Source organism: Vigna unguiculata, chromosome 7, assembly GCF_004118075.2.
Source record: "Vigna unguiculata cultivar IT97K-499-35 chromosome 7, ASM411807v1, whole genome shotgun sequence".
NCBI lineage: Eukaryota > Viridiplantae > Streptophyta > Magnoliopsida > Fabales > Fabaceae > Vigna > Vigna unguiculata.
The window spans coordinates 381,187-404,697 of NC_040285.1; the positions used below are offsets into that span (position 1 = coordinate 381,187).

General features: G+C 34.3%; 3 protein-coding genes across 9 annotated transcripts; 1 reads left to right on the plus strand and 2 right to left on the minus strand.

Moving 5' to 3' along the window:
* The first annotated feature begins 595 nt into the window (after positions 1-595).
* On the plus strand, positions 596-9,786 carry LOC114191604 (COP1-interacting protein 7-like). Of its 7 annotated transcripts, none has more exons than XM_028080880.1 (13): positions 596-1,007; positions 1,846-2,025; positions 2,701-2,821; positions 2,899-2,956; positions 3,082-3,134; positions 3,210-3,265; positions 4,425-4,577; positions 4,729-4,925; positions 5,210-6,633; positions 6,822-7,754; positions 8,344-8,734; positions 9,344-9,406; positions 9,487-9,786. In XM_028080880.1, the coding sequence occupies exons 1-13, from the start codon at positions 949-951 to the stop codon at positions 9,552-9,554; spliced, it is 3,756 nt and encodes a 1,251-aa protein (XP_027936681.1). In that variant the 5' UTR covers positions 596-948; the 3' UTR covers positions 9,555-9,786. The 7 variants fall into 7 exon arrangements, with proteins under 7 accessions (XP_027936681.1, XP_027936682.1, XP_027936679.1 ...); XM_028080881.1 differs by having other exon boundaries at positions 2,899-2,938; XM_028080882.1 differs by lacking the exon at positions 596-1,007 and adding an exon at positions 2,120-2,188.
* A 2,460-nt stretch (positions 9,787-12,246) lies between these two features.
* Positions 12,247-15,073, minus strand: LOC114192245 (putative protein phosphatase 2C-like protein 44). The gene is made up of 5 exons (XM_028081904.1): positions 14,752-15,073; positions 14,063-14,338; positions 13,288-13,549; positions 12,810-12,943; positions 12,247-12,724 (listed from the first exon to the last, which is right to left on the minus strand). The coding sequence occupies exons 1-5, from the start codon at positions 14,782-14,784 to the stop codon at positions 12,587-12,589; spliced, it is 843 nt and encodes a 280-aa protein (XP_027937705.1). The 5' UTR covers positions 14,785-15,073; the 3' UTR covers positions 12,247-12,586.
* Positions 15,074-17,754: 2,681 nt separating this feature from the next.
* LOC114189991 (probable 60S ribosomal protein L14) lies at positions 17,755-19,718 on the minus strand. Its single transcript, XM_028078725.1, has 5 exons — positions 19,590-19,718; positions 19,375-19,476; positions 18,401-18,530; positions 18,206-18,318; positions 17,755-18,036 (listed from the first exon to the last, which is right to left on the minus strand). Exons 1-5 carry the CDS (start codon positions 19,590-19,592, stop codon positions 17,986-17,988), a joined length of 399 nt encoding a protein of 132 aa, XP_027934526.1. The 5' UTR covers positions 19,593-19,718; the 3' UTR covers positions 17,755-17,985.
* Between the last annotated feature and the right edge of the window lie 3,793 nt (positions 19,719-23,511).

A 23,511-nucleotide genomic window follows, 5' to 3' on the forward strand; every position in this document is an offset into this window, starting at 1 on the left:
GATAAAAGATAAACTTTCTGATACATGGAATATTTTGCATGTAACTTTTACACACCTCCACACATTTTTAAGTTTTGAGATTAAAAGGTTGAATTTGTATAGATTTTCAATGTGTATCAAGGCATACTCTAATTTTTTTTTTTCATTGAATAGAACAAAAATCAAATATACTTTAGTCATAGAATTATTCTTAAAAAGATTATTTTTTATTTTACAAAATTTTAAAAATTGTAAAATTAAAACAAAGTAACAACAACTAAAATATTTGTTTTAAAGTAATCATAAAAGATAATTCTATATATATTAGATGGAAAAAATACATTTATCATAAATTTTGCAACTGTAACCGAACAATGAACAAGTGAATGATGTCACTTAACAGGGTGTCGTCAATTCAACTTCAACGGTCCTCTGTAAGGAAAAAACAGTGTAAAAAAAACTTTTTGAGGCCAATACGGTAATTTCATCTAAGTAGCATCGGTTTCGAAAGACAAGTATGTGTTTGATAGCGTCACTATGTTGCCGTTTGTCAATGTTGCTTGAAATCCCGGTTTTGCCCTCATTTTTTTCCACAATTCCAAAAAATGCACCCTTGCTTGTGATATTCAAAGAAGAATGATGGTCCTTCTTCCTTCGATGAGTTGGTATCCTAAGAACAACAACGTTGGATCCTGTCTCAAAGCACTCACCTGTCTTTGGAAGCCATTGAAGCTCGTCTTCTGAACTCGGTTTCTAAGCATTCATTGCAACTTACCCTTTTTTCTCTTTTGGGCCGTGAAGCCTGTTTTTTCAAGCAAAGCTTGCCTTTTTGAGTCACCAAAGTCTAACCCCACTTTGGAACTTTGCTTTTTCCTTTTTGGGTATGTGAGCTTAGCCTCACTTTAGAGTCTCGTGCGTGATCCCCGAGAAAGCAAAACCCAGTTTCTGGTTTGGTTTTGGTCTCTCACAATGAGCTCCTCTACAAGGTTGGATTCAGTTATGTTTCAGCTCACACCGACTAGAACCAGGTAACAATACTGTTACCCCATTCATCAATATACTTTACCATCTTATTGTGTTTTTTTCTTTTACCTTTTTGTGCCATTTCTCACCCACCCTAAATAGGAAACAAGAACTACCGGGAATAAGTTTGTTGGTTTTGTGTTTTTTTTAAGCACTTGGGGTATTTGATAGTCCCAGTAGTGTTACCCCATTCATCAATATTTTTTACCATTTTATTGTTGTAGTTTTATATTTCTCACCCTAAATAGAGAGCAAGAACCAATGAATAAGTTTGTTGGTTGTGTTTTTTCAAGTGTATGGGGTATATGACAATCTTAATACGTTTGTTTATTTTTGTGTTTTCTTTTCTGCACTTGTGATATTTGATAGTCCTAATAAGATGAATTAAAACGCAGATGGCTAGTTGATTACCTTTTTTAGAAGCAATAATAATTTAGAGGACTATACTTAGTTTAACAGTCTCATGGATTCAGTTCAGTTTTACCTTTTTTGATTTCTGCAACTGGAGTGTTGTCTTGCCCTTATTTTTCAAATGTTGTAGCTGATGTCTCTGCAGTTTCTTTTGTTTAAATTGTCATGTGATCAAAATTGCTGTTATGGGTTGACGGGTGGTAGGGGATTAGTGTATGTAGTTTTTGCTAGTGATTTTTTGGTTGATCGAATACATGGTTCATAGAAGATATTTCACGGAAAAGTTTGTGTAAGAGTAGTAGGTCACTAATTGATCTATGCAAATAGTTCATTCAAAACAATGATTGTAAGAATCACTCTTTTGGTAACATGATTGTGGATATCAGTTGCCTGACTTTTTGCTTTGCTTTTTTATCCTCATCTGTAATTCAGATTTGACTTGGTTATAACTGTGAATGGAAAGAAGGAGAAAGTTGCATCAGGGTTGCTCAATCCATTTCTATCCCACTTGAAGTCAGCTCAAGATCAAATAGCAAAGGGTGGTTATTCAATTGTTCTTGTGCCTGGGCTTGACAGTGATGCCTCATGGTTTACCAAGGGAACAATTGAAAGGTGTGGCATGTTATCATAGTATTTTTTTGTTAATTATTCTTATCAATGTATGTTTGAATCTGAGTTGTAACTGATCAGTCTATGCTTATTCAAGGTTATCATTTCTTCCAGTACTCAACTCAACATGGATCTAGTATGCTGTTTTGGAAGTCCTGTTTTTCATGTAATACGTATTCCAAAATTCCATTTATATTTTGTGTTCTTACTCTTTCGAAAGTAGAGGGAAGTACCAGGATGTTGGGTCTTTCGAGAGAGGATGACTGAGAAGATTTAACACCAATGAGACATGAGCTCAACACACACATAAAGAATTGACACCACTCTTAATCCAAAACCTTAAGGTGATGGATTTATGGGTCTTCATCTTTATATGATGCTCAACTTTCTCAATTTTACTCAATGTGGAACTTAGACTCACACTTGGATTCCCAACAATCTCCCCCTTAAGTGTGAGTCCTTTCACATTAGTACTTCTCTCTCGAGCTAAACTATCGAGTACCCCTTTCTTTCTTTTATTGCCTTGTTCCTAACATGGGATTCCTTTGAAAGTTAAACACATAGACTAAATAAATTGTAACTCTAATGAGCTCAAAGTTGTCCTCTTACAAATGATTCTAGGTGACATCTAATTTCACATAGATTTGCATGCTGGACTAATTTCCTCTACTTCTTTAGGTTTGTTCGCTTTGTGAGCACTCCAGAGATATTGGAGCGTGTATATACTTTAGAATCCGAAATTGCACAAATTGAAGAGGCAATTGCAATTCAAGGAAATAATTCTGTAGGGATGAGCTTTGTAAGTAAATATCTAGCAATTTTTATATTCAATGGCAGCAATTAAAGGTCTGTTTAAATTAACTTGTATATCTGTAGGTAGAAGAAAACCAAATAAAACATGCGGAAAGCACTGAAGGTAATTTTGAAAGAACAGGTACATGTATTTTATATGATTATCCTTTGAAACTATAGCTAGTATTCAACAAATTTGGATGTATATAAAGCATTGCTGAAATTTATAATTGTGTGTAACTAAGAAGATCTGTTGGCTTTGCTCAGGCAGGAACACTCAACAGGATACAAATGAGGAAAAAACTATTGTACTTTACAAGGTTAGGAAAGTCTTGAATACCCTAATCTTATATAGATTTATTATTTTCTTATCTGTTTGTGTGGATTTGTACCAGTCTGATACACAGCCACTTGATACAAATGGAGGCACCAAATCAGAAGGAAACTCAAAGTACGTTCTAAACATTACTTTTTTTCTTCTTTCTATGGTCATCCATCAGTAGGAAACTTTAGTTGATGATTGCATCTGATTAATATAAAATGCTTTAAGTGCCTATTACCTGGATATCACTCAAAAGAGATTTGTATTATGGTCGGAGCAGATAGAACAAACTGGTATTGCAGTTTACTTTTAGAAACAATTATGAATCAGATAGAGCTTCTTTTTAGTTTGGACATATTTATTATTCATCACAGAGGATATGGAACCGATAATTCTGAGTAAAGAAGGAAAGGACTTGTAAGGCTCTTATGCCAGTTTCACCATCTCTTTTTTGACCCTTTGAGGATAATCCGTTACCCAGTACCCTCTCCACCAGTTTATTCATAAATAACAATATATGCACATCGTAGTCAGTGAATTTTTTTTTTTAAGAAAATATCGGCTTCTTTTAAATTGTCAGAATGTAGAAGGTTTATTCCATAAATATATGATAAATTAAATTTTTGTAACAGTTGTTTCTACATTGCCATTTTGAATTAAATCTTGCTTATTTTCCTTATTGTACTTGGGATTTGTAACATTTGTTAATGCATGAATTGCAGTTGGAAACAAATGATTTCTTATTGACTAAGTTCTACCCTTGTTTATTTTTCTTGTATTGCCATATAAAACTAACGATTTTCTAGTAGATTATTCTGATAAATTCTATTGTAAAATTTACATCACTACCATTCTCCTAGAGTTATGAATATACTGACTAGGTAATATGCTATATAGAAATCTTCAGGTGATGTCTGATCTTTGTGGATACTATTAGTTCCAACTTCTTCTCTGGCAAACATAAGAAATTTCTCTCTTTTTTTGGGATTGAGCTTCCACACTAACTTTTCCTCTGAGTTTCTTCACAATTCAGCATAAAGACTCCTCCTTGTTGAATTTAATGGGCTAATTTCAAGAGACTATTCTCAACTTATGGTGAATGAAGTGACACTTAGTGAATTTTTGTTATAAAATTAAGCTAACATTGAGACCTGATTATGTGGTGTGCATTATGTATAAGTGGTACTACTTCAAGTGTTGTTCTATCTATTCATTGAACTTTATTACACTGCAAAATTGTTTGCTAACGTCTTTCCTACTGTATTCCCTTTTGTATGTATTGTTTTAGAGTTCAGCTTTTGAAAGTCCTGGAGACACGTAAATCTGTGCTGCAGAAAGAGCAAGGAATGGCATTTGCACGTGCTGCTGCTGCTGGTTTTGACATTGACTACATGCCAGCTTTGATGTCATTTGCCGAATGCTTTGAAGCATCACGCTTGTTGTAAGAATAATTAACTTTCTTAACTATTTTTACTAGTGAGATTTTGGATACTTGGCCAATTGGCTGATAGCACACACACATATATGTCTGTATGTGTATGTGTGTTTGATTTCTGGATGATCTTTCTGATTCTAATTTTGTTGCATTTCAGGGATGGGTGTAGAAATTTTATATCTCTATGGAAAAGAAAGCATGAAAGTGGCCAATGGCTTGAAATTGAAGCTGCCGAAGTCACACCCAATCGTGCTGGCACCTGTGCAATTAATGCTTCTGGCATAGTGATTTCTAATATGGTTACTACATCCCATGCTGAGTTGGACTCAGAAAGTAACGGGAAAACTAATTCAGGTACCTAACATCTTCAGCACACCTTGGACTTCGTATTCATGCACTGTTTTGTCTTAGAGGTCAGGGAAGGGATTACTATTATGGGTTTCTTGAGTGGACTAGTAATAGAACAAATGTGGGATTTTCAATTTGGCTAACTAGGATTTTATTGAATCAAATATGTAGTGCTGACTAACTGCCAACAGTTCTAGATATGAGAAAATTAGTAAAGTTCCTGATTTCTATTTTTTCTCTCCCTAAATGTACTAACATTATTGTTTACAAATTTATTGATGTGTGTTCAGCAGACAGACAACCAACTGCAGGTTACCAAGATAATGTTCAAGGTCATTTTCCAAACAGTGGCTTCTCCTCTTGGCCTGTTCATTCTCCCCCAGGTGCTTTACCAATGTTTCATACTTATCCAGTGCAAGGGATACCCTACTATCAGAGTTATTCTGGCAACAGCCCATTTGTGCAGCCAGTTTCCTCACCTATGGAGGAATCCAGACTAAATGCTAGTCCAAATGTGGGACATAGAAGGCATTCCATGGATAATGGACAGTATACTGAATCTGAAACTCCGGATGAAATGGCTATGGAAAGGGAGGGTTCACTGACTGGAGAACGACGAAAGAAGGCTGGGCGATCAGGCAGACACAGATCTGGTATGGTGGTCATTCGGAACATCAACTACATAACAAAGACAGAACGATCTTCTGGAAGTGGATCATGTTCAGATTATTCTTCTGAAACTGATGAAGATAAAGAGGTTCAGGAATCTGTTAAGACATCAAAAAGAAGAGGGTCCAGTGACAAATCCTTCAAAAGGCTGAATTTATCTGATAAGGAAGTAACAGACTCTGGGAAAGATGCTGATGGAGGACAGTGGCTAGCATTCCAAAATTGTTTACTGCGAGGCGTAGATGAAGATAGGCATGCCGTTGACCAAGACAAGTTTGATGAAGTGAGAAGAAGAAAACGTATTGCAGGGAATGATCCTATAGATTTTACTGAGCGGAATATGCATGAAGTTCAAGCTGGTGAAGCCTTAGCCATGCAGAGAATTAGTAATGGATTGACCCATATGCCTAGGTCATCATCTAATGATGGTTTCTTGTTATCAAGAAGCTCGGGACAGTCGGTTAATGGTAGGTCCGTGGATGCTATGCAGTCTTTAGAAATAGATGGAAGGATTGGTTATAGAAGGGGGGCAAATGATGATTTTGTTAATGGACTAGGTTATTCAAGCAATAAATTGGAAAGGAAGTTATTTCATGATATGAACGATGACTCCTATGTAGTGAGAGTCAATGATTCAGGAAATCTAGAGAGAAATGCTATTGATATGGACTCAGAGTTCCCAAAGGTACACAAGAAGGAAGAGAATAATTCCAATTATCAACCAGATGAATTGAGTTTGATGCCTGAACGACGAGTAGAAAAGGGGTCAAGGGATTATGATCGTGCCTTAGACTATGAAATGCAGGCTCAGATAGGTGGTGGTGCTTTGCAAGATAAAAAGAACAAAGGTCTGAAACCAAGATCCAAGATGATGGACAAAGATCCGAAATCAAAACCTACTCCAAATAGTTCTGATCTAAAAAAGACTATTGGGCCAGTAAGGAGAGGAAAGACTAATAAACCGAGTCCATTGGATGAAGCACGAGCACGTGCTGAAAGACTACGAAACTACAAAGCTGATCTCCAGAAAATGAAGAAAGAGAAGGTAATCTATATACCCCTAACTACTAAAACTACCGTTTCATGTTTGTATTGCACATGTTTAACATACAATTGAAGTACATTGCTTTAGTATGTTTAAATTTAGATTAGTGAGAGATTCATGTTTTCCAGGTTGTTCATCAGCTTCTCAAATCTATTTATTTCTTCTTTCTTATTTATGATAATAACCAGGAAGAGGAAGAGGTAAGACGCCTCAATGCTTTAAAGATGGAGAGGCAAAGGAGAATTGCTGCCAAGAGTAATTCAATGGCTACCAAGTCATCCACGCCACCACAGCAAACAAAGAAACAGATTCCTGCGAAGCTTTCACCTAGTTCTTATAAAGGCTCTAAATTTAGTGATTCAGAGCCATGTTCATCCTCACCCTTCCAAAGATTTCCAATCAGAACAGCTTCTGTTGGATCCAATGATTCTTCCAAAGCCCCCAAAACCGGCAGATTGAATACAAACAAGTTAAGTCGATCAGCGCCTTCTCTGCCTGAATCCAAGCGAGAGAAGGGTGATGGTACCACTGATACTAAGGCGTCAATGGCTAGAATTAGAAGATTGTCAGAACCTAAAACGAGTACAATTCGTCATACTTCGTCAATATCTGTCAAACCAAGAGGTGCTAGGACAAGTTCAATTACTAAAGCAACTAATGAGACTGATATCAGAAAGATTTCAGCTATTGTGAATCATGATAAAAGCAAGACTACAACTCTCCCTGAACTAAGAATGGGAACATCTAAAGCAAGTGACATTGTCCAAACTGGATCGTCAGTTAAAGAGAGGACACAGAAACTGAATATTAACAACTCTTTGAATTTAGAAGGCACCTTGCTGAAGAAAAATGAATTTGAAATCTCACCTTTCGACGATGAAGATGACAATCCTATTATTGAGAAGACCGTTGTAATGCTCGAACGTGAAAAACCTTGTGCTCCCAATAGTAATGATGGCAAGGCAAAATCAAAAACAAGGATACTGAAGGGTCAGTATGAGACTGATAGAGTAATGGTGAAAACTGAAACAGTGCCAAGTTATGTTGCTCTTCAAACATCAGTTTCGGTAGATACAGAAGCCTCAGACAAAAAATCACATGTGAAACCTGGATCATCCAAGGTGTGTTTTCATAAATTTAATAATAGTTAACTGTTGTAATCAGTATGCATGAAAGAAAATAAATGTGAACATGATGATGTAAAGTAGGCAATACATGCCTGCACTCTCCAAGTATAAATTGTAGGAAACATATTAGCCTGCAGTTTCAAGCCTCACACATGATAACATGCTACTGGAAGGCTAAGTTGATTGCATTACTGTTAATTTATCTCAAAGATCATACTCTGCCAGACAGACAGAACATTCATAAATGGCGAAGTGCTAACATGTATGACCTACTTACATCCTAATTGTTAATTGTGAATAGTAACAACATAACAAGCAGGTACAAAGTTGAGAATTTTGCTTTTCCTTAAATTCTTACATATGATTTTCAGATATTCTGTAGGGGAAGATAAGTCTATGTTCAATTATCATGCTGGTATTTGATAATTAATTTGAGGAGTGATGTGTTATTTTAGGCATGTAACTGTAAGGTCAAGGAAATTCTAGTTTGACCTGTTGCTTACATGTCTGTGCACTAGATGTTTATCTGAATTCTCCATGCATGAAAGATCTTCTTATACAATGTATTTTCTTCCAAAATCAGGTTACATTGAATGATATGGAGAAAGAGCCTACAAAATCGTCTAGCATTCATATTACAGATAAAACATATCATTCCCCTCATGTTCGAGTTTCTTCTTTAGAAGATTGTAGTACACAAAGCTCTGAGTACGGTAAAGCACCTTCTGCAAGCTTTGACAGTGCATCAATTGGTACGGAGACTTTTAGATCACGAGTGTCTGATTCCAGAAATTCAACTCTTGAAAAGATTCCGGAGGTGATTGAGAAGCCTCAGGTAAAGGAATCATCTAAGGGGTTGAAACGGCTGTTAAAATTTGGAAGAAAGAACCATGACTCGCCACCTGCTGCTGGTCGCAACAGTATTGATGACTCTGAAGCAAATGAGATTGGAAAGAATGGTTCCCCCAATGAAGGTAGCATGATTCAAACAGAAACCAGCATATTACTATAGTATATTTTACGAAGTACATTTCTACAGCACTTTATTGATACCATGATCCACACAACACACAACACTCAAAACCTTGAGTTCCTGTAAGTTTGTTGAAACTTAAAATCTAAAATTATCAAACACAACTTTAATGTGTCTTTTAAGAACTAAACTGTGAAGTTGAAAGCTGACAGCACCTAAATGAGTTTAGGAACCTCCCTCCCACAAAACTCAACACAGACACACTCTCCTATCTGCTCACTAAACATTCAAAGATGAGTTGCTTTCTCAATAATTACATAATGACCCATTTTAGCTGTTGTGTTCAATTTTTAAGAACTTGCATATGAAGCATCATTTAATTGTTCTCATCAGTTCCATTGTTCTTGAAATCGCTGAAACAAATGAAAATATATTAACCCAAGATAAAAAGGAAAACACAACAGTTCCCAAACTGTTTTCTTTTATTTTCTTTAACCAGCTTATGTTATTTTTTTCTCCTTGTGATGCTTGCCTTGTAAATATGAGTGCCATGTGACAATTTGAAAGATGACTAATATACATCATATTGGTATTTTCTATGCTGTCGTAGTTCATACACTGAGGAATTTGATCTCTCGAGATGAAACTCCCCAAAGTGCAACTCCTCAAAAGTGTAAGTGACTTTGAAAGAACTCTTGCTTCATCTTATCTAGATTCAAATTAATATTTGATGAACACATCATTCTTATGCAGCTTCTCGCTCTTTCTCCTTGTTATCACCCTTTCGAAGCAACAAAGGAAAAAAGATAATGATGTCTTGACAGAATTTATGCTGTTACTTGCGGTTGTGGCAGTGACCATTTACTTGATTCTTTCCATTTTTATCTTTTTTTTTTTGTTTTATATTTTTCTTAGCTGAGATTATTTTGCTGTTGGAGTGTGTCTGTTAACCAAAAGCAATTTTAGGCCCTCCTTTTGACACAGTTCTTGAGTTTCAAAACCTCGACAAATTATTTGGAAATCTAAATGGGGAAATTGATTCTGAATCCTTAAGGATCTTGGTTCAGCATGTGGTGATGTAAATTATGTCCCTATTTATTTTTGACAACAGGAAATATCAGTTATTTTATTTTTCCATGAAAAACAAACATCTCAATGTAAATTTATTGGTGGCATTAATTTTGAGATACATTTCTGTACTGTATGCCCCATCGGACCATCGAACAAGGCTGGGAGGGCTCGCATATAAAACATATCCACCGGTCGAACGGCCTCACGGATGAACTGTATAGGACCATCGGTCAATCGGTCTCACAAATGAACCACGTATTATAACGTAAGGGACCATCGGTCGATCGGTCTCGCAAACGAACTACGTATTATAACGTAAGGGACCATCGGTCGATCGGTCTCGCAAACGAACCACATATTATAACGTAAGGGACCATCGGTCGATCGGTCTCGCAAACGAACCTCATATTATATCGTAAGGATCCATCGGTCAATCGGCCTCACAAATGAACCACATATTATATCGTAAGGAACCATCGGTCAATCGGTCTCACAAATGAACCATGTATTATATCGTAAGGGACTATTGGTCGATCGACCTATATATTAATTACACATTACTCCACAAAGGACCATCGGTCGTTCGGTCCCACACGAACAGCGCCTTAACTTATAAAGAACAATCGTTTGATCAGCCACCAGGTCGATCGGTCGATCAGTCTCCTAAGTGATTCGCGTAGCGCTTTATATATGACCATCGGTCGATCAGTTATAAAGATGAATTATTCACTTGTTAAAATCAGAAGATAACCAGCTTAGTCAAGCGACCATCGGTTGAACGGCCAAATGACACCAGTCAATTGGATTAATTAACGTTAAACAAGTCAGTAATCTTGATTAGAGGATCATTGGGCCGTGATTAAGGAATCCTAATCACAGGCCCACACCGGAAATTATAAATAGGGCCCAAAGGTAGGTTGGTGAGGATCTTAAATTCGCATTTATTACGACAATTACACTTATACACCGATCGGTTCATCATCTTACTTAAGCATCGGAACCTTTTAGACAGGTACCCGATCGTCTGTTCGACCGATCGAGCGAGGAAGCGGATTTCTTGGAGAGGAAGTTATTGCAGTTGTGAGAAGAGGAAATTTCAAGAAGAGGAGTAAGATCGGAGAGGTTCTTAGTAGGCTCTTGGTCCCTATACCCGAAACAATTTCATTTACTCAATTAATTTTATTCAACTATAAAATAAATGGGTCTTGACTCTTTTGCAATCTTGATGATCGTGACATTATTAATTATATAGAATGTAATTACATTTTCATGAACATGATATTTAGGACTGCTTCTCTTATGGAAACTATGAAGTACCATGGTTTAGTTAAGATATAATTTGAAAACATTTTTCAAAATTTAAATTATATAAGAAAATAATAGAAGTGGGAGTGAGGGTTAATACTTGGACTATGTTGATAATTTGAAATATACCATGGGAATGAAAGTCAAGCAAAGTAGTATTGTGAAAATAATTTATATGTATTATAGTATATTCCAATTAAATTATTTAATTACTTTCAAAGGCCTATCAACAAATTCCATCAAGTAATTAGTTAACGAAATAACAACAATATTAAATAAAAGGCACACAATTTGGTCAATATTAAAGAAGGGACATTAAATGTTTGCTTTAAGTTGTAGTGGTCTTATGCTATATGTGGGGTTGGTGGTAGATGTTGTAACTTGGCATCCTTTGATTGTGAACAATAAGCAATCTAGTAGCATATTAAACTTCAATTCAACTCGTAACATAATAAACAATCTATGTAACACAATGCACAAAGAACGAGGTTTTGTCACCTAGATAAACATAGGAGAACTCAAAACATGTGTCAAGTTAATAAATTTTGCCTAACAAAAACTATAAAAAAAGAAAATGGTTAATTGACACCATTTGACGATCATTTGATAACTTGTATCAACGAAAAAATAATCTTAAAGTTAACTTTTATATTTTTAGAAGAAAGAGAAAGTAAATAATTGTGAGAAGTAATGTCAAATGATAATAAAAAAAAGAATGATGTCAAAATATCAATGTACATACAAAAATTATGTTAGACATTCCTTAGGTTTGATGGTAATGTAAGAAATTTTCCTAATTTTTAGTGTTTACAATAGTCTTCTTTAAAATAATCTATAGTTCAATATTTGTGAAACAATAAAGGAATTAATACGATGAACAATTAAATATGTGTTTAATGTTTTTAAATATTTGAAGGATTAATTTAGGGGTAAAATAAAAGTACGAAGAAAAAAAAAATTAAGGAAACTTAATACCATGTTAATGTAGTTTGTTGATTAGTATGAGAAATGAGAATTGTAAATATAAATCATGAATTAATTAATTCATATTTAGATCATCAAAATGGAGAAAAAAAAACGTAACTTTGAAGTGGTACCCAAGAAGCAATTTTTGTGATATTATAATCTATTAATGGTTGTATGATTCATATTTTTTGTGAAAACTTAAAAGTCATATTGAACGAGACTCGTACAATAGCAATGTAAACCAAGCTAGCTCAGAGAAAAAAAAATATCAGTGATAGAAAAAGAAATGAACAACCTTTGTGAACATTAGTGCAAATCACTTAGGAATTACAGAAAAAAAAAAAAAAAACTTAATTTTGTCATCACCATGTTGGTCATTACTAGGTGTTTGAACTCATCAAGTTCTGTATCCAAATCTTGAAGTCTGATAAGTGAGTTTGTTGGCTACAACTGCTGCAACTAGGAAACACCAATTATGGTGGCAAGATTCAACAAAGCTGAAGGTGAAGAATCAGTCAAAGCGAATGACTAAGCATGAAATTTTGCTTCTGCTCATTCTGATCAAAGCTTCCTTTGCCAAGCACTCAGCTGCTTCTTGTGGATCCTCTATGTGTCTTATCAGATTCACAGCCTCTTGGTTCTTCATCACCTGCTAACATATATTCAGATTCATGATCCACTGTTTTCTCATGAACAAGTATTAAAAGTTACTTAGTATTCTGGGACTTAGTTACCTCCCATATACCATTGCTTGCTAGGATCAAAAATTCAGTATCAGAATCGATTCTATCACCTCCCACCACAAGTTCTGACCCTTTAGAATGCTTTGTATCTGTTGTGTTGCCTGATTCACAAGCTATCATGCGTACTTTTTGTGCACATGCATAGCATTCATTATGAGATGTGTGAACAAAAACAAATGGATGAAAAACAGAAACAAAAAATGAGATGTAAGATCTTTAACATTCCTCTTGATGCCTACACATATGTATCTTGACAGTGAGAATAGATATTAATAAATGAATGATTCGATAGTGCTCTTATAACGCGTAAGTCCAACCGAGAATAAATTTTACTAGGATAGATTTTGGATGACTCAAATACCATCTACAAAACCGGTTTGAAAGGTGATGTTTTTATATGTAAGTTAATTTGTCTTATCTCTGGTTAATGTTTAAGTAATAATGAAAAAAAGATGAGAGTGATTGATACCTGAAAAGAGTCTGCTATACCAATTTCTCTTGGCTGAAGGACTGTATCTGCCAGTTGTCTGATAAGCGACACCATTTCTGCACAAAACAGTTCTGTAATCTCCCATGTTGGCTATCACAAGCTTTTCTCCATTTATCACCATCACTGATGTTGAACCTATTCTGCATATCTCCTCCTCTGGCTTCAGTGCCTCTCTGATCTTTGTTCTCACACCTAGGTAAGCTCTCTTCAGTGTTTCTTTGCCTTTTCTCCTCATATGACACTAACATGTAATTGAAACATCAGAAAAACAGAAGAGGCCAGAAATATAGATGAAAATAGGGAATTTGTGGAATCTTTTTAGAACAATCCTTGGTTGCAGAAACATCTCCTCATATTACTATCAGTTTTTTTCCACACATTTTACTGGTTGCAGAAATTTCTCAGGGAGTGATGACATGGTTTTACCTTTTCTGGTGATATGCTATCATCAATCCTTTAATAGGTAGAATGTACGAAAACTGTAAATTTTGACAGTAAAATGTATGAAAAAAATTTGATGGAAAAAATGTGACAACTTTAATGCACTTTTGACCATGATGAAATTTCAATTTTGTTAGAAGAAGAACAGTAAAACATTCATAGCAGTGTATTAAAGTTTTGTTCTTTACCTCTCTGACAATGAATATACCAAGGGTGGTGAATATATGGCTATTGATGAGCATTATTATTATTATGGTTCAGCAAAAAGTACAGAGTATAGCTGAGAGAAGTTAACATAACATTGATTTGTCACCTCTTTGAGCTTCTTGCCAAAGAAATGGGATTGCACATACTTGGTAACTCCATCTCCAACTACAGCATCAAAGATTCCAAAATACCACAGTTCTGTGTGATCCATCTGCTCCCTCTGTATCACAACTGAATCAAACTCTGAGTCATCAGAACCACCTTTGATCACATGATGCTCCACCACATGATGTCCATGTGATATTGGAATCATCCATGAAGGCTTGTTTCCTCTCCATTTGTTTCTCCTTCTTCCAAAGAAAAAACGTTTCAACCTGAATGCCTGCTCAAGTCAATGGAAACATTGCTTATTCATATAACTTACTATTCATTATTTTTTTTGTTCTCAAAAGAGGATGATTTCCCTGGAAGTCATTCATCTTTATACTACTCGCGTTCAAACATACTTAACTGCGTAGTTCTTATGAAATCTGATGCATTAGTGCTATCAGTTACTATTCATTCATTGAACAAGCATTTACCAGAGATACTTTTGATTGTGTTTCTTCAATCAAGTTTAGAGCTTCATCTCACTTATTTGCAAAGATTCATTAAATATAAAAAAGGAATTAACACTGCTGAAACCCCAATTCTGATTTAATAACAGCATGATGAAAACAAACATGAACAACTATTATTTGTGATGAACTTCAAAGAACCTGAATGGAACAGTGAAATAGGGACATACATACATACCTTAAGCTTGATATGGAAGTCTCTTATTCCCATATTTCTTTCTATAACGACTTGATCAGATACTGTGAAATCAATATTTTCAGATGGAAAAAAAGATGTCCCAATTTATTCTTTTGGCTCTGTGGTTGCATATTCAATAGAGGTGTTGTGTCAGGTAGAAGTAGCTGCTCTATTGAAAAAATTAATTGGTTTTGATTATCTGTTAGGAGAAACCTTTGAATATGAAATAACAATCTGTTCTACTTTCTGAAGTTTTAAACCAGAACAAAAAACAAGGGCTTCAATAAGACAAAAAAAACCAGCTGAAAATATTGCCTTTGCTCCTTAATATTAGCTTAAAAGAACTCATTTAAAAGTGTAACAAATTTAAATCATCAGTGAATAAATCAATGCTTTCTTTCACTTATACATTTATTCATTTTAGAAGAATGAAAATCTTTATATAAAATGACCTGCTGTGAACAAACAAAAATGATAAACGATGGTATTACTATTCAACTTTAAAATTTTATGATTTATACACTTTGTTTCCTTTATTTGCTGAAACAAAAATTAGCATCTGACAACCTTAACACAAGTAAAAAAGTTCATCTATCAGTAATTTATTGCATACTAAGAAGTAGTACTAGTTTGATGCTTTTACTTTTTTTTTCATTAATTCATTAATTCATTGATGCTTTTACTTAGATGCAACCATTCAACATTCATTGTGATGTGCTCTCCTTACCTCAACTTTCAATGCACAATGCAACTGATTCTCATAATTATCTTGATTTTACCCATGCACAAGTTTGAAATTCAAATTGTGTCAAAGTTTTGAGATAATTCTTACTTTTCACTTTTACTTATCCAAATAAACCAATACCTATATGAAAAATTTAAGTGATCATTAAATGACAATTTTTTATGAGTTTGTAAGAACAAGAAAATTATAGATATCTTGTATTTTAAGAAATGTTTTTAGTATAAGTTGTTTTAAGATTATAAACTTGGTTTTAACTTTAGGTATACATTTGAGATAAAAGTTAAATTAAAAAAAAAAACTTTTTATGATATTAAAAACTTAAAAATTATTTTTAACACTTTTTTCTCCTTCATCTCTATGCATATACATTTCTTTTTTATGTAAAAGCTGATTTTTGTATTGTCTCCAGAAAATATAATTATTTAAAATATTTTCTTTCAAAACTTATCAAAACAAAACAATTGAGTCTAATTTTAAATTCTAGTTTGAATAATTTCATTTTTTTTTAAGTTATCCTCAACATCATGTAGTTTCTTTGTCTTGCATTTTTTCAGGATTTAGATATAACTTAAAAGCAAAAATGCTAACCATTTTTTAAGTATAGGTAAAAAAAAATTATCATTATGATTTCTAGTATATTTTTCTTTTAACCTTTCAACCATTGTCCTAAACAAGACTCTGAAAAGGAGACAATTGGGTTGAATTAATTAAAAGTTTCCACCAAATTTATGCATTTTATTACTTATAAAATTGAGTTGAGAGAGAGACGTATATTTAATTTAATTTTTTCTGGTTGCATGTCTGGTGCCATGATTCTTGCCAAAGTTAACAACTTAACAGAGCTTACATCCATACAAATATAGAAAAAAAAAAGAAATGAAAGGATAAAACAGAAATAAATATTAATTATGAAAACAGTGGTGTTGAATCAGAGTGTTAGAAATTAGAATGACGTGGTACATCAATATTCATGTTTTTTCAGAAACTTACAACAATATACTTTAATATCTACCTATGCATACTTGAATACCAGTTATGTACCATTTTTCAATTATTATTTTAGGTGCAACCATTTCATTCATTTCTTTTTTTTTTCGAGTTAATTACTTAGTTGATCCCCACAAATGCAACCTCACATACTTATAGAGTTATTTTTAAGAATTATTTTACTACTGTTAATAATTTTTCACTCAGACAAAAGTGATTCATGCAATAATGACTCGAAAAAGATTAGTTGAAAATTGAAAAAGAAAAATCAATATTTGTTAAAAATAATTGTCAAACTTATGTAAGTCGGCACAAGTTTAATCGAAAGTCTTATGTAAAGATATTTATAGTTTTGATGGGAAGAAATAATATTATATTTTAGTTATCTAATAAAATGATTTCTGTAACTTGACGTAGCCCAAGTTGGAGTATAAATTAAAACGTTCATAACTATTTTCTATTATTTGTGTACAAGGCCTAGTTGGTTTTATAAAAATATTTAAGAACTTTTTTTTTTAGTTTAGAATAAACCAGCATAATCTTATGGTGTTATCGTTTCTCATCAGACGATTTATGCTGAAGAGTTTAATGCTTATACGAAAAAGTCTAAATACTCAATTCAATCTCTTTATAAAATCAATATATCTTAAAAGAAATATCTTAAGTATAATATGAAGAAAGTTATAAAAACACAAACAAATTCTGACACGAGAAAGACCAAAAAAACTTGGAGTAACATAAAATTCTTTTCAATCGGAGCGCAGTTGCTTTTTGATATCAGTTCAGTTTATCACATTCAAATCATATAACAATTACTATATATGTTCAAAGAATTATTAATTAATAATGTAAATTGACACATAACATTAAAATGTATTATTGTTAAAGAATTAAGTAATGAAATTAAACTTTTAAAAAACATTTCTTGTAAAAAACAAAAATGAGAAGTAAGGCGTTTGAAATATAAACCAATCTCCACTTTTTTGCAAAAAACATTATTCTACTTTGATGGTTGGTAAGATTAAATATTAAAAAATTGATACATTTTGGTAAAAAATATAATTCTGAATCAATCAAGCTTAATTTTTACTAAGCTCATTATAGGTGTATCACAATCATGAATATCTAATTACCAAGGAAAACAGAGACATGAAAATTTAAAACGATACAGAAGATAAAAAAAAAATCCAATCACATGAAAATCCTAACAAGAAAAATAAAAAGCAATTCTTGCTCATATTTGCATTGTAGCCAAAAGATTTTTTAATCAATTGTCAGAAAACCAATAATCAAAGTGCAAACAAAAGGCCAAAAGAGGCAAACCAAATATTGTAACAATGAGATTGGGAGAACTGGCATCAATCCACTAGTAACACAAGATCTCAAAATAAACATTTCTAGGAAATCTGTCAATGATACATAATAAAAACTCATGTAACAAAAGTAAACTAATCGAAAGAAATTCATAACAAAATTTGGAAATTGCACATGAAATTAGAGGCCTAAGCAGTCTTTTTCAGCTTAGCAAGCTCTTGCCTAACAACTCCTGCCCTCTGCACAAATTGAAAAAAAAAGAACAAATTTTAAATTAACCACCATCATATGTCAACAAACTAGAACAGGCCCTTGGTTTTTCTTAAACATAAAAACCAATTCACAAACTATTAAAGGAGCAATACCAAAATCAAAACAGTGAGAATAGGCATGTTTAGTGAAACTAACCTTGATCTTTGCCAACATAATCTTAAACCTGTCAAAGTCATTGAGGGATGCTCTTCTCTTCTGCACAATCAGTTTTCTGCCCCATGAACTTTTCTCCCACCTGTTCTTAACATCTGTTAAGCAAAGAAGCAAACTCATCAACAAAAGGAATGCTTTCAATGTGATAAAAATTTGTCCTAAAAAATGTGTACCAACCAGCAGCCTCCATGGCTTGAATGAGATCCTTCTTCTTTGGGACCCTCTTGATATCAATCTTAATGTCAGTGAGTGACAGCCTCTTGAAGTTCACTTGGGACCTCACCATATCGGGAGCGTCCACAAGAGCCTATCAAAAAATGATGATAGAAAATTATGCTAATGTTTCAAAATCAAATACCTAAAAGCTGAAGATAGCACATCAAACTTATAAAAACTTTGTACAACTCTAAATCTTAATGAAATTTGATTCTATTGCATGCCAAATTGATAAAAAGAATTCAAAAAAGAGCACATTTTTTCATTTAGTTGACGCTACTCAAACACAAACATACAAAGCCTATATGATACAACTAAAACTGACACATTAAAGTTATCAGCAGGATTGGCTGTTCTAACTCCTCTTAAAAGGACTTTGATATTATATATTATATATTATCACAAAACCAAATCGATACAAAGAGTCAAAACTTAGTTGATGCTACAAAAATACAATACACAACAAAGCCTTTAGTGCTATAACCCAGTTTAAATACCATTAAGAAAAAATAGGCTTAACAAAAACTATAGAAATAAAACAATAAAGAATAAATCATACATCAAACAAACAGGGTAAACGACTCTAACTAACTCCTTCACCGGATTTTGGCATTATCGCATACCAAATTGATACCAAGACCCTAAATTCAGTTTAAGCTCTAAAGTACAAATAGCGAAAGCCTTGAGACCCAATTAACATAAAACTAAGCAGAACCAACAGCCACAACAGAACCAAAAACATAAAACCATGGATCAGAACAAATATTCCAGCAACGAAATTCATGCCGAAATTTACCAACACCAAGATCAAAGAATGGGATTTCTTTTACCCCAAACGTCACAAGAAACCAAAACAAACACTAGGGCACGCACTCCATGAATCTAATTCAACTAAAAAACACCAAATCAAAGAAAGAAAAACAAAATGGACATACTCTGTTCTGGTCAATGACGTCGACAATGACCACTAGCCTCCCATACTCTTTGCCGTAGTTGATCTGAGCAACCCTTCCAATCTCAACGTACCTCTTGAAAGGCTGCAACAAAGATCAGAAAAAAAAAAACATTCTTTCATTAAAACCAGAAAATCCAGATGCAGAAACACGCAAGGTAGATAGAAAGTGTTAAAGGGTAGGTCAATGGAACTCACCATTTTCGGCTACGAGGATTCTGTGACTGCCGAAGTGATGAGAGGAGAAGCGAAGGTTTGAAGTTAGGGTTTTGTTGAAATAGCAATTATAAAGAAAGGAGCGTGTGTTGTGACGAGGATACGAATGGGCCAAAACCCACATATTTTTGTGTCGTAAAAGAATGCTCGTTTTAGAAAAAACAAAAACAGAATGGGCTATGATGGAAGCCCGTAAGACTCTTTAAAATTTCAGGCCCATAATTTACTATATTTTATAATTATTATCCATATTTTAAAAATCGAACTAGGAAAAATATATGTCCATAATTTACTAGATCTTAAACTCGCGCAAATATTTATTTAAATTACATTTTTAAAATTTTAATTTTAAAAAATATATAGATAGATGTAAACTTAATAATAAAATATTCTTTAGCATATAAAATATAATTATAATGTTTTATAACACAATAAAAAGAGTTAATTATACTTTCAACCTCAACATACTTGTGAGATTAATTTAAAATCTCTTTTCTGCTCAACAACCATAAGCATTAGCCACCATCACTTCCACCAACCACTAACAATAACAAGGACAGTTTTTGTATTCAGACAATTCTGGGGTGCAGGAAAAAAAAAGAGAAATGCAGGAATAAATTGCTTTTTGGTTACACTTGTCAATCATTATCAAAATTACTACCGGACCATAACATATATAAAATTAAATTCTCTATAAACATCATTTTTTTTAACTTGCATATTTCTCTATACATGATTAAATTCATATGAGTTTAAATCATTCTTAATTAATATAATTAAATCCTCTTGATATTCAAAATAATTTAAAGATATTTTTTAATTCACGAAAGTATCAATGATAGATAAACTTGTGAGAATAAGAACAATCCAAATTGATTGCTACCTTTGATATATTCGACTTGAAGTTAACAGAGATATGAGCTACGCAAGAGGACCATCACACCCTTTAACTCTTTAGTCTCGATATAGATTGTTTTATTTGATTTTTTATAACATCAATACTCTCCTTTTTTATAAAAAAACAAAATGGCAACAGGCCCATCAAAGTTGGCTGGCCATTTCTGTCCTAAAGTTAGGGGTTGTCCTCTTGTGTTTGGGCCTAGGGTTGGCCCAATTGATAAAACTCTTTCAGGTTGTCCTAACCCTCACTTTGCACTCTTGCAGAAGGTTCAGCAGTCGTCACTCTCCCTTTCCCTCTCACTGAACCCTCTGCTAGGGTTTGCCCTAAGGTCCACTTCGAGCTAGCTCAAACTCAGTTCCTACTCACGTAAGTCACCTCTCAGCTCATGCTTATATTTTCGTAGTCTATGTTTGTTGTTATCGTTAGGGTTTAGTAATAACCCGCCCCTTTCTTCTATTTTACCGTTCATTCCAGCTGCTGACCACTCTAAGGGCAGTTTTGCTTCCTGTGTGCGTGTCGAAGCATCCCGCTAGCTTGTTTTCCAGGTACGGGAAGTTAGGGTTTCGAGTTTGAGTTGTCATTAATCTGTTTTGTTTGGGTTGCCTTTGATCTGTTTGAGCCTACTGGATTTTTGTATGGATAAATAGCTATTCGTGGTGCGTGGGATATCTTGTATGATGGAAGGGTTGGGAAAATTGTATCTATTGCAGGTGAATCCAGGGCGAGACCTGGTAATCTCGCTCAGGCGAGTCAGACTCGCCTAAGCGAGTCTGGCGGAGGCTCACCCAAGCCTTTTTCGCCAAAGGTCGCCCAGGCGGCCAGCTCTTTAATTTTGAGCGAGCAGACAACTCGCCCAGGCGAGAGGGGTCTCGCCTAAGCGAGACCCCGCGTTGTCCTCATTCCTGTTTTGTGCCCTCGCCTAGGCGGAAGGGGGGACTCGCCTGAGCAAGACTGTCTCGCCTGAGCGAGGTGCTGGGCGAGACAGTGTTGTGATTGGATGTTTGTTTGTTCCCGAATGATCTGTTTTGGTTGAGTATGAATGTATGATGAGTGATATGTATATAATGGAGCATGAGGTATACGTGGCATGATTCATGAATTTCAAATGATGGGTTTGGTATGAAAGTTGACATGTGAACTAAGTGAGCGGGTTATTGTTAAAGTGGTATGAAAATGTGATGAATTGAAGTCCTATGAGCATGGATGGACTATGATAAGTTGGGATGGGTTGGATCTGGAAATTGAAAGGTAACGACTTTAAAGGTTGATGTGATGAGGGTATCCTTACATGGTGAGTATTATTTGATTGTATGATCGTATTTTGTCTGTGTCGGTGCATAATGCCTTGGGGGTCTCTAGGTGAGACTTTCAGGGTTGCGCTTTAGTGGTCGGGACGTAATTCCATGGCCCCTGGTAGTGGGTGTCTATGGTGGTGCCCCATTTGTATAACTAGGTAAGGATTCAAGTTAAGGTTGCATCCTGACACTCTAAGGAGTCAGTTAGTCTTACTTAGAGCGGACTGACTCTTGTGGTGAGAGTAGCAGGAGGCCTGAAATTATTTAAGGGCTAACCTTGTGGTGAGGGAAAATTGATCCATCGTAACACTTGTAACACATAGCTCGTGAGTGAGCAGCTCGGGGATGAGCAGAGGTATCCACCACAAGTGCGGGCATCCGCTGAATCCGATCAAGTTATACGTATCCGGATGAGTCGAGTCGTAGTGTATTGAGTGAAGAGTCATAACATGCTTGGTTGTTATATGGATATGGGATGATGAAAATATATACTTGACTGTATGATGAATATGTTGTTGGCTCTAGCTTACCCGTTTTGTTGCATGGTTGTATTGTATGTGGCTGTTCTTTCTTGCGATGATCATCAATTTGATTGATGGGAGCAGATGGGAGAAGTTCTCGTGGTCAACAAGGAAATGGTGATTCCGCTGCTTAGCCATCTCGGCTGGAGTTTTCTTCATGATTTCTTTAGGGCTATAGCCCATGTATCGCTTTATGCATTTCTACTATATTCTCTTTGTTAGACTTGTGTATGGTTTCCGTCGGCATCGTGGTGTGCCTAGTTCTGTAGAGGTTGTGTTAAGGACCCCAATGCTACGCTACAGTACTATTATCGTGTGACGTTTTTCTTTGATTTCGCTTAATAATTAAATGGGACGTTACAAAAACACTATTTAAAAACTAATAATAAATAAATATAAATTATAAGGTATTTCTTGTTTCTTATGTAGTACATCTAACAGTAAAAGATAGTAATTCTTCATCAACTAATTCCCTTTCTGCTTTTCAACATCATCAAATAAGGTAAAAAAAAAAAATAGAAAAAGAAATCCAACATTTATACCTCGAAACATTGTTGTATCCTAATTCTCCATCATTTATGTTTCTTTAGGACAACTGTGTGAGTGGAATCAACGGACACAACATATATTCGTTTTCATATGTTCACGATCACTTTCGAAGTTATCTGCAATATATTCTCCAATTTAAAATTTTTTCATGGCCGTCCGTTCAAGTGGGAACGAAAAGGAGACCCAAGTCATCGTTTATATTCTTTACCAAATGGACTACAATATTCTTTTCGTCAGATAAGAATGAATATGTAAATATATAATGATTTATTTTTATACCTTTGAATATTTTATTTCACATATTCAGCTAAGATACTATAATAAATCATTAAATTAATTAAAGTATTAGAAAAATAAAAGAAAAATATAGATAAAATTAAAGTAATACTAGAGTTGTTGGAACCTGCGAGCCGATCTGGCTCATCACAGGTTCGAACCGACTTGGATTGAACATTTTTTATAAATTTCAATACGGGTTTATTTTTGACCCGACTCACTTAAAACTTGGCTCACTCGGATTGAACCTGTGGTGAGCCGAGTTGGTGAGCTAACCTGCAAATAAAGGATTACATAAGTATTTTTTGTTAAGTTGAGCTTTGCATTTAGGTCATGTTAGATTGTTTTTTTAGTTAACAGAT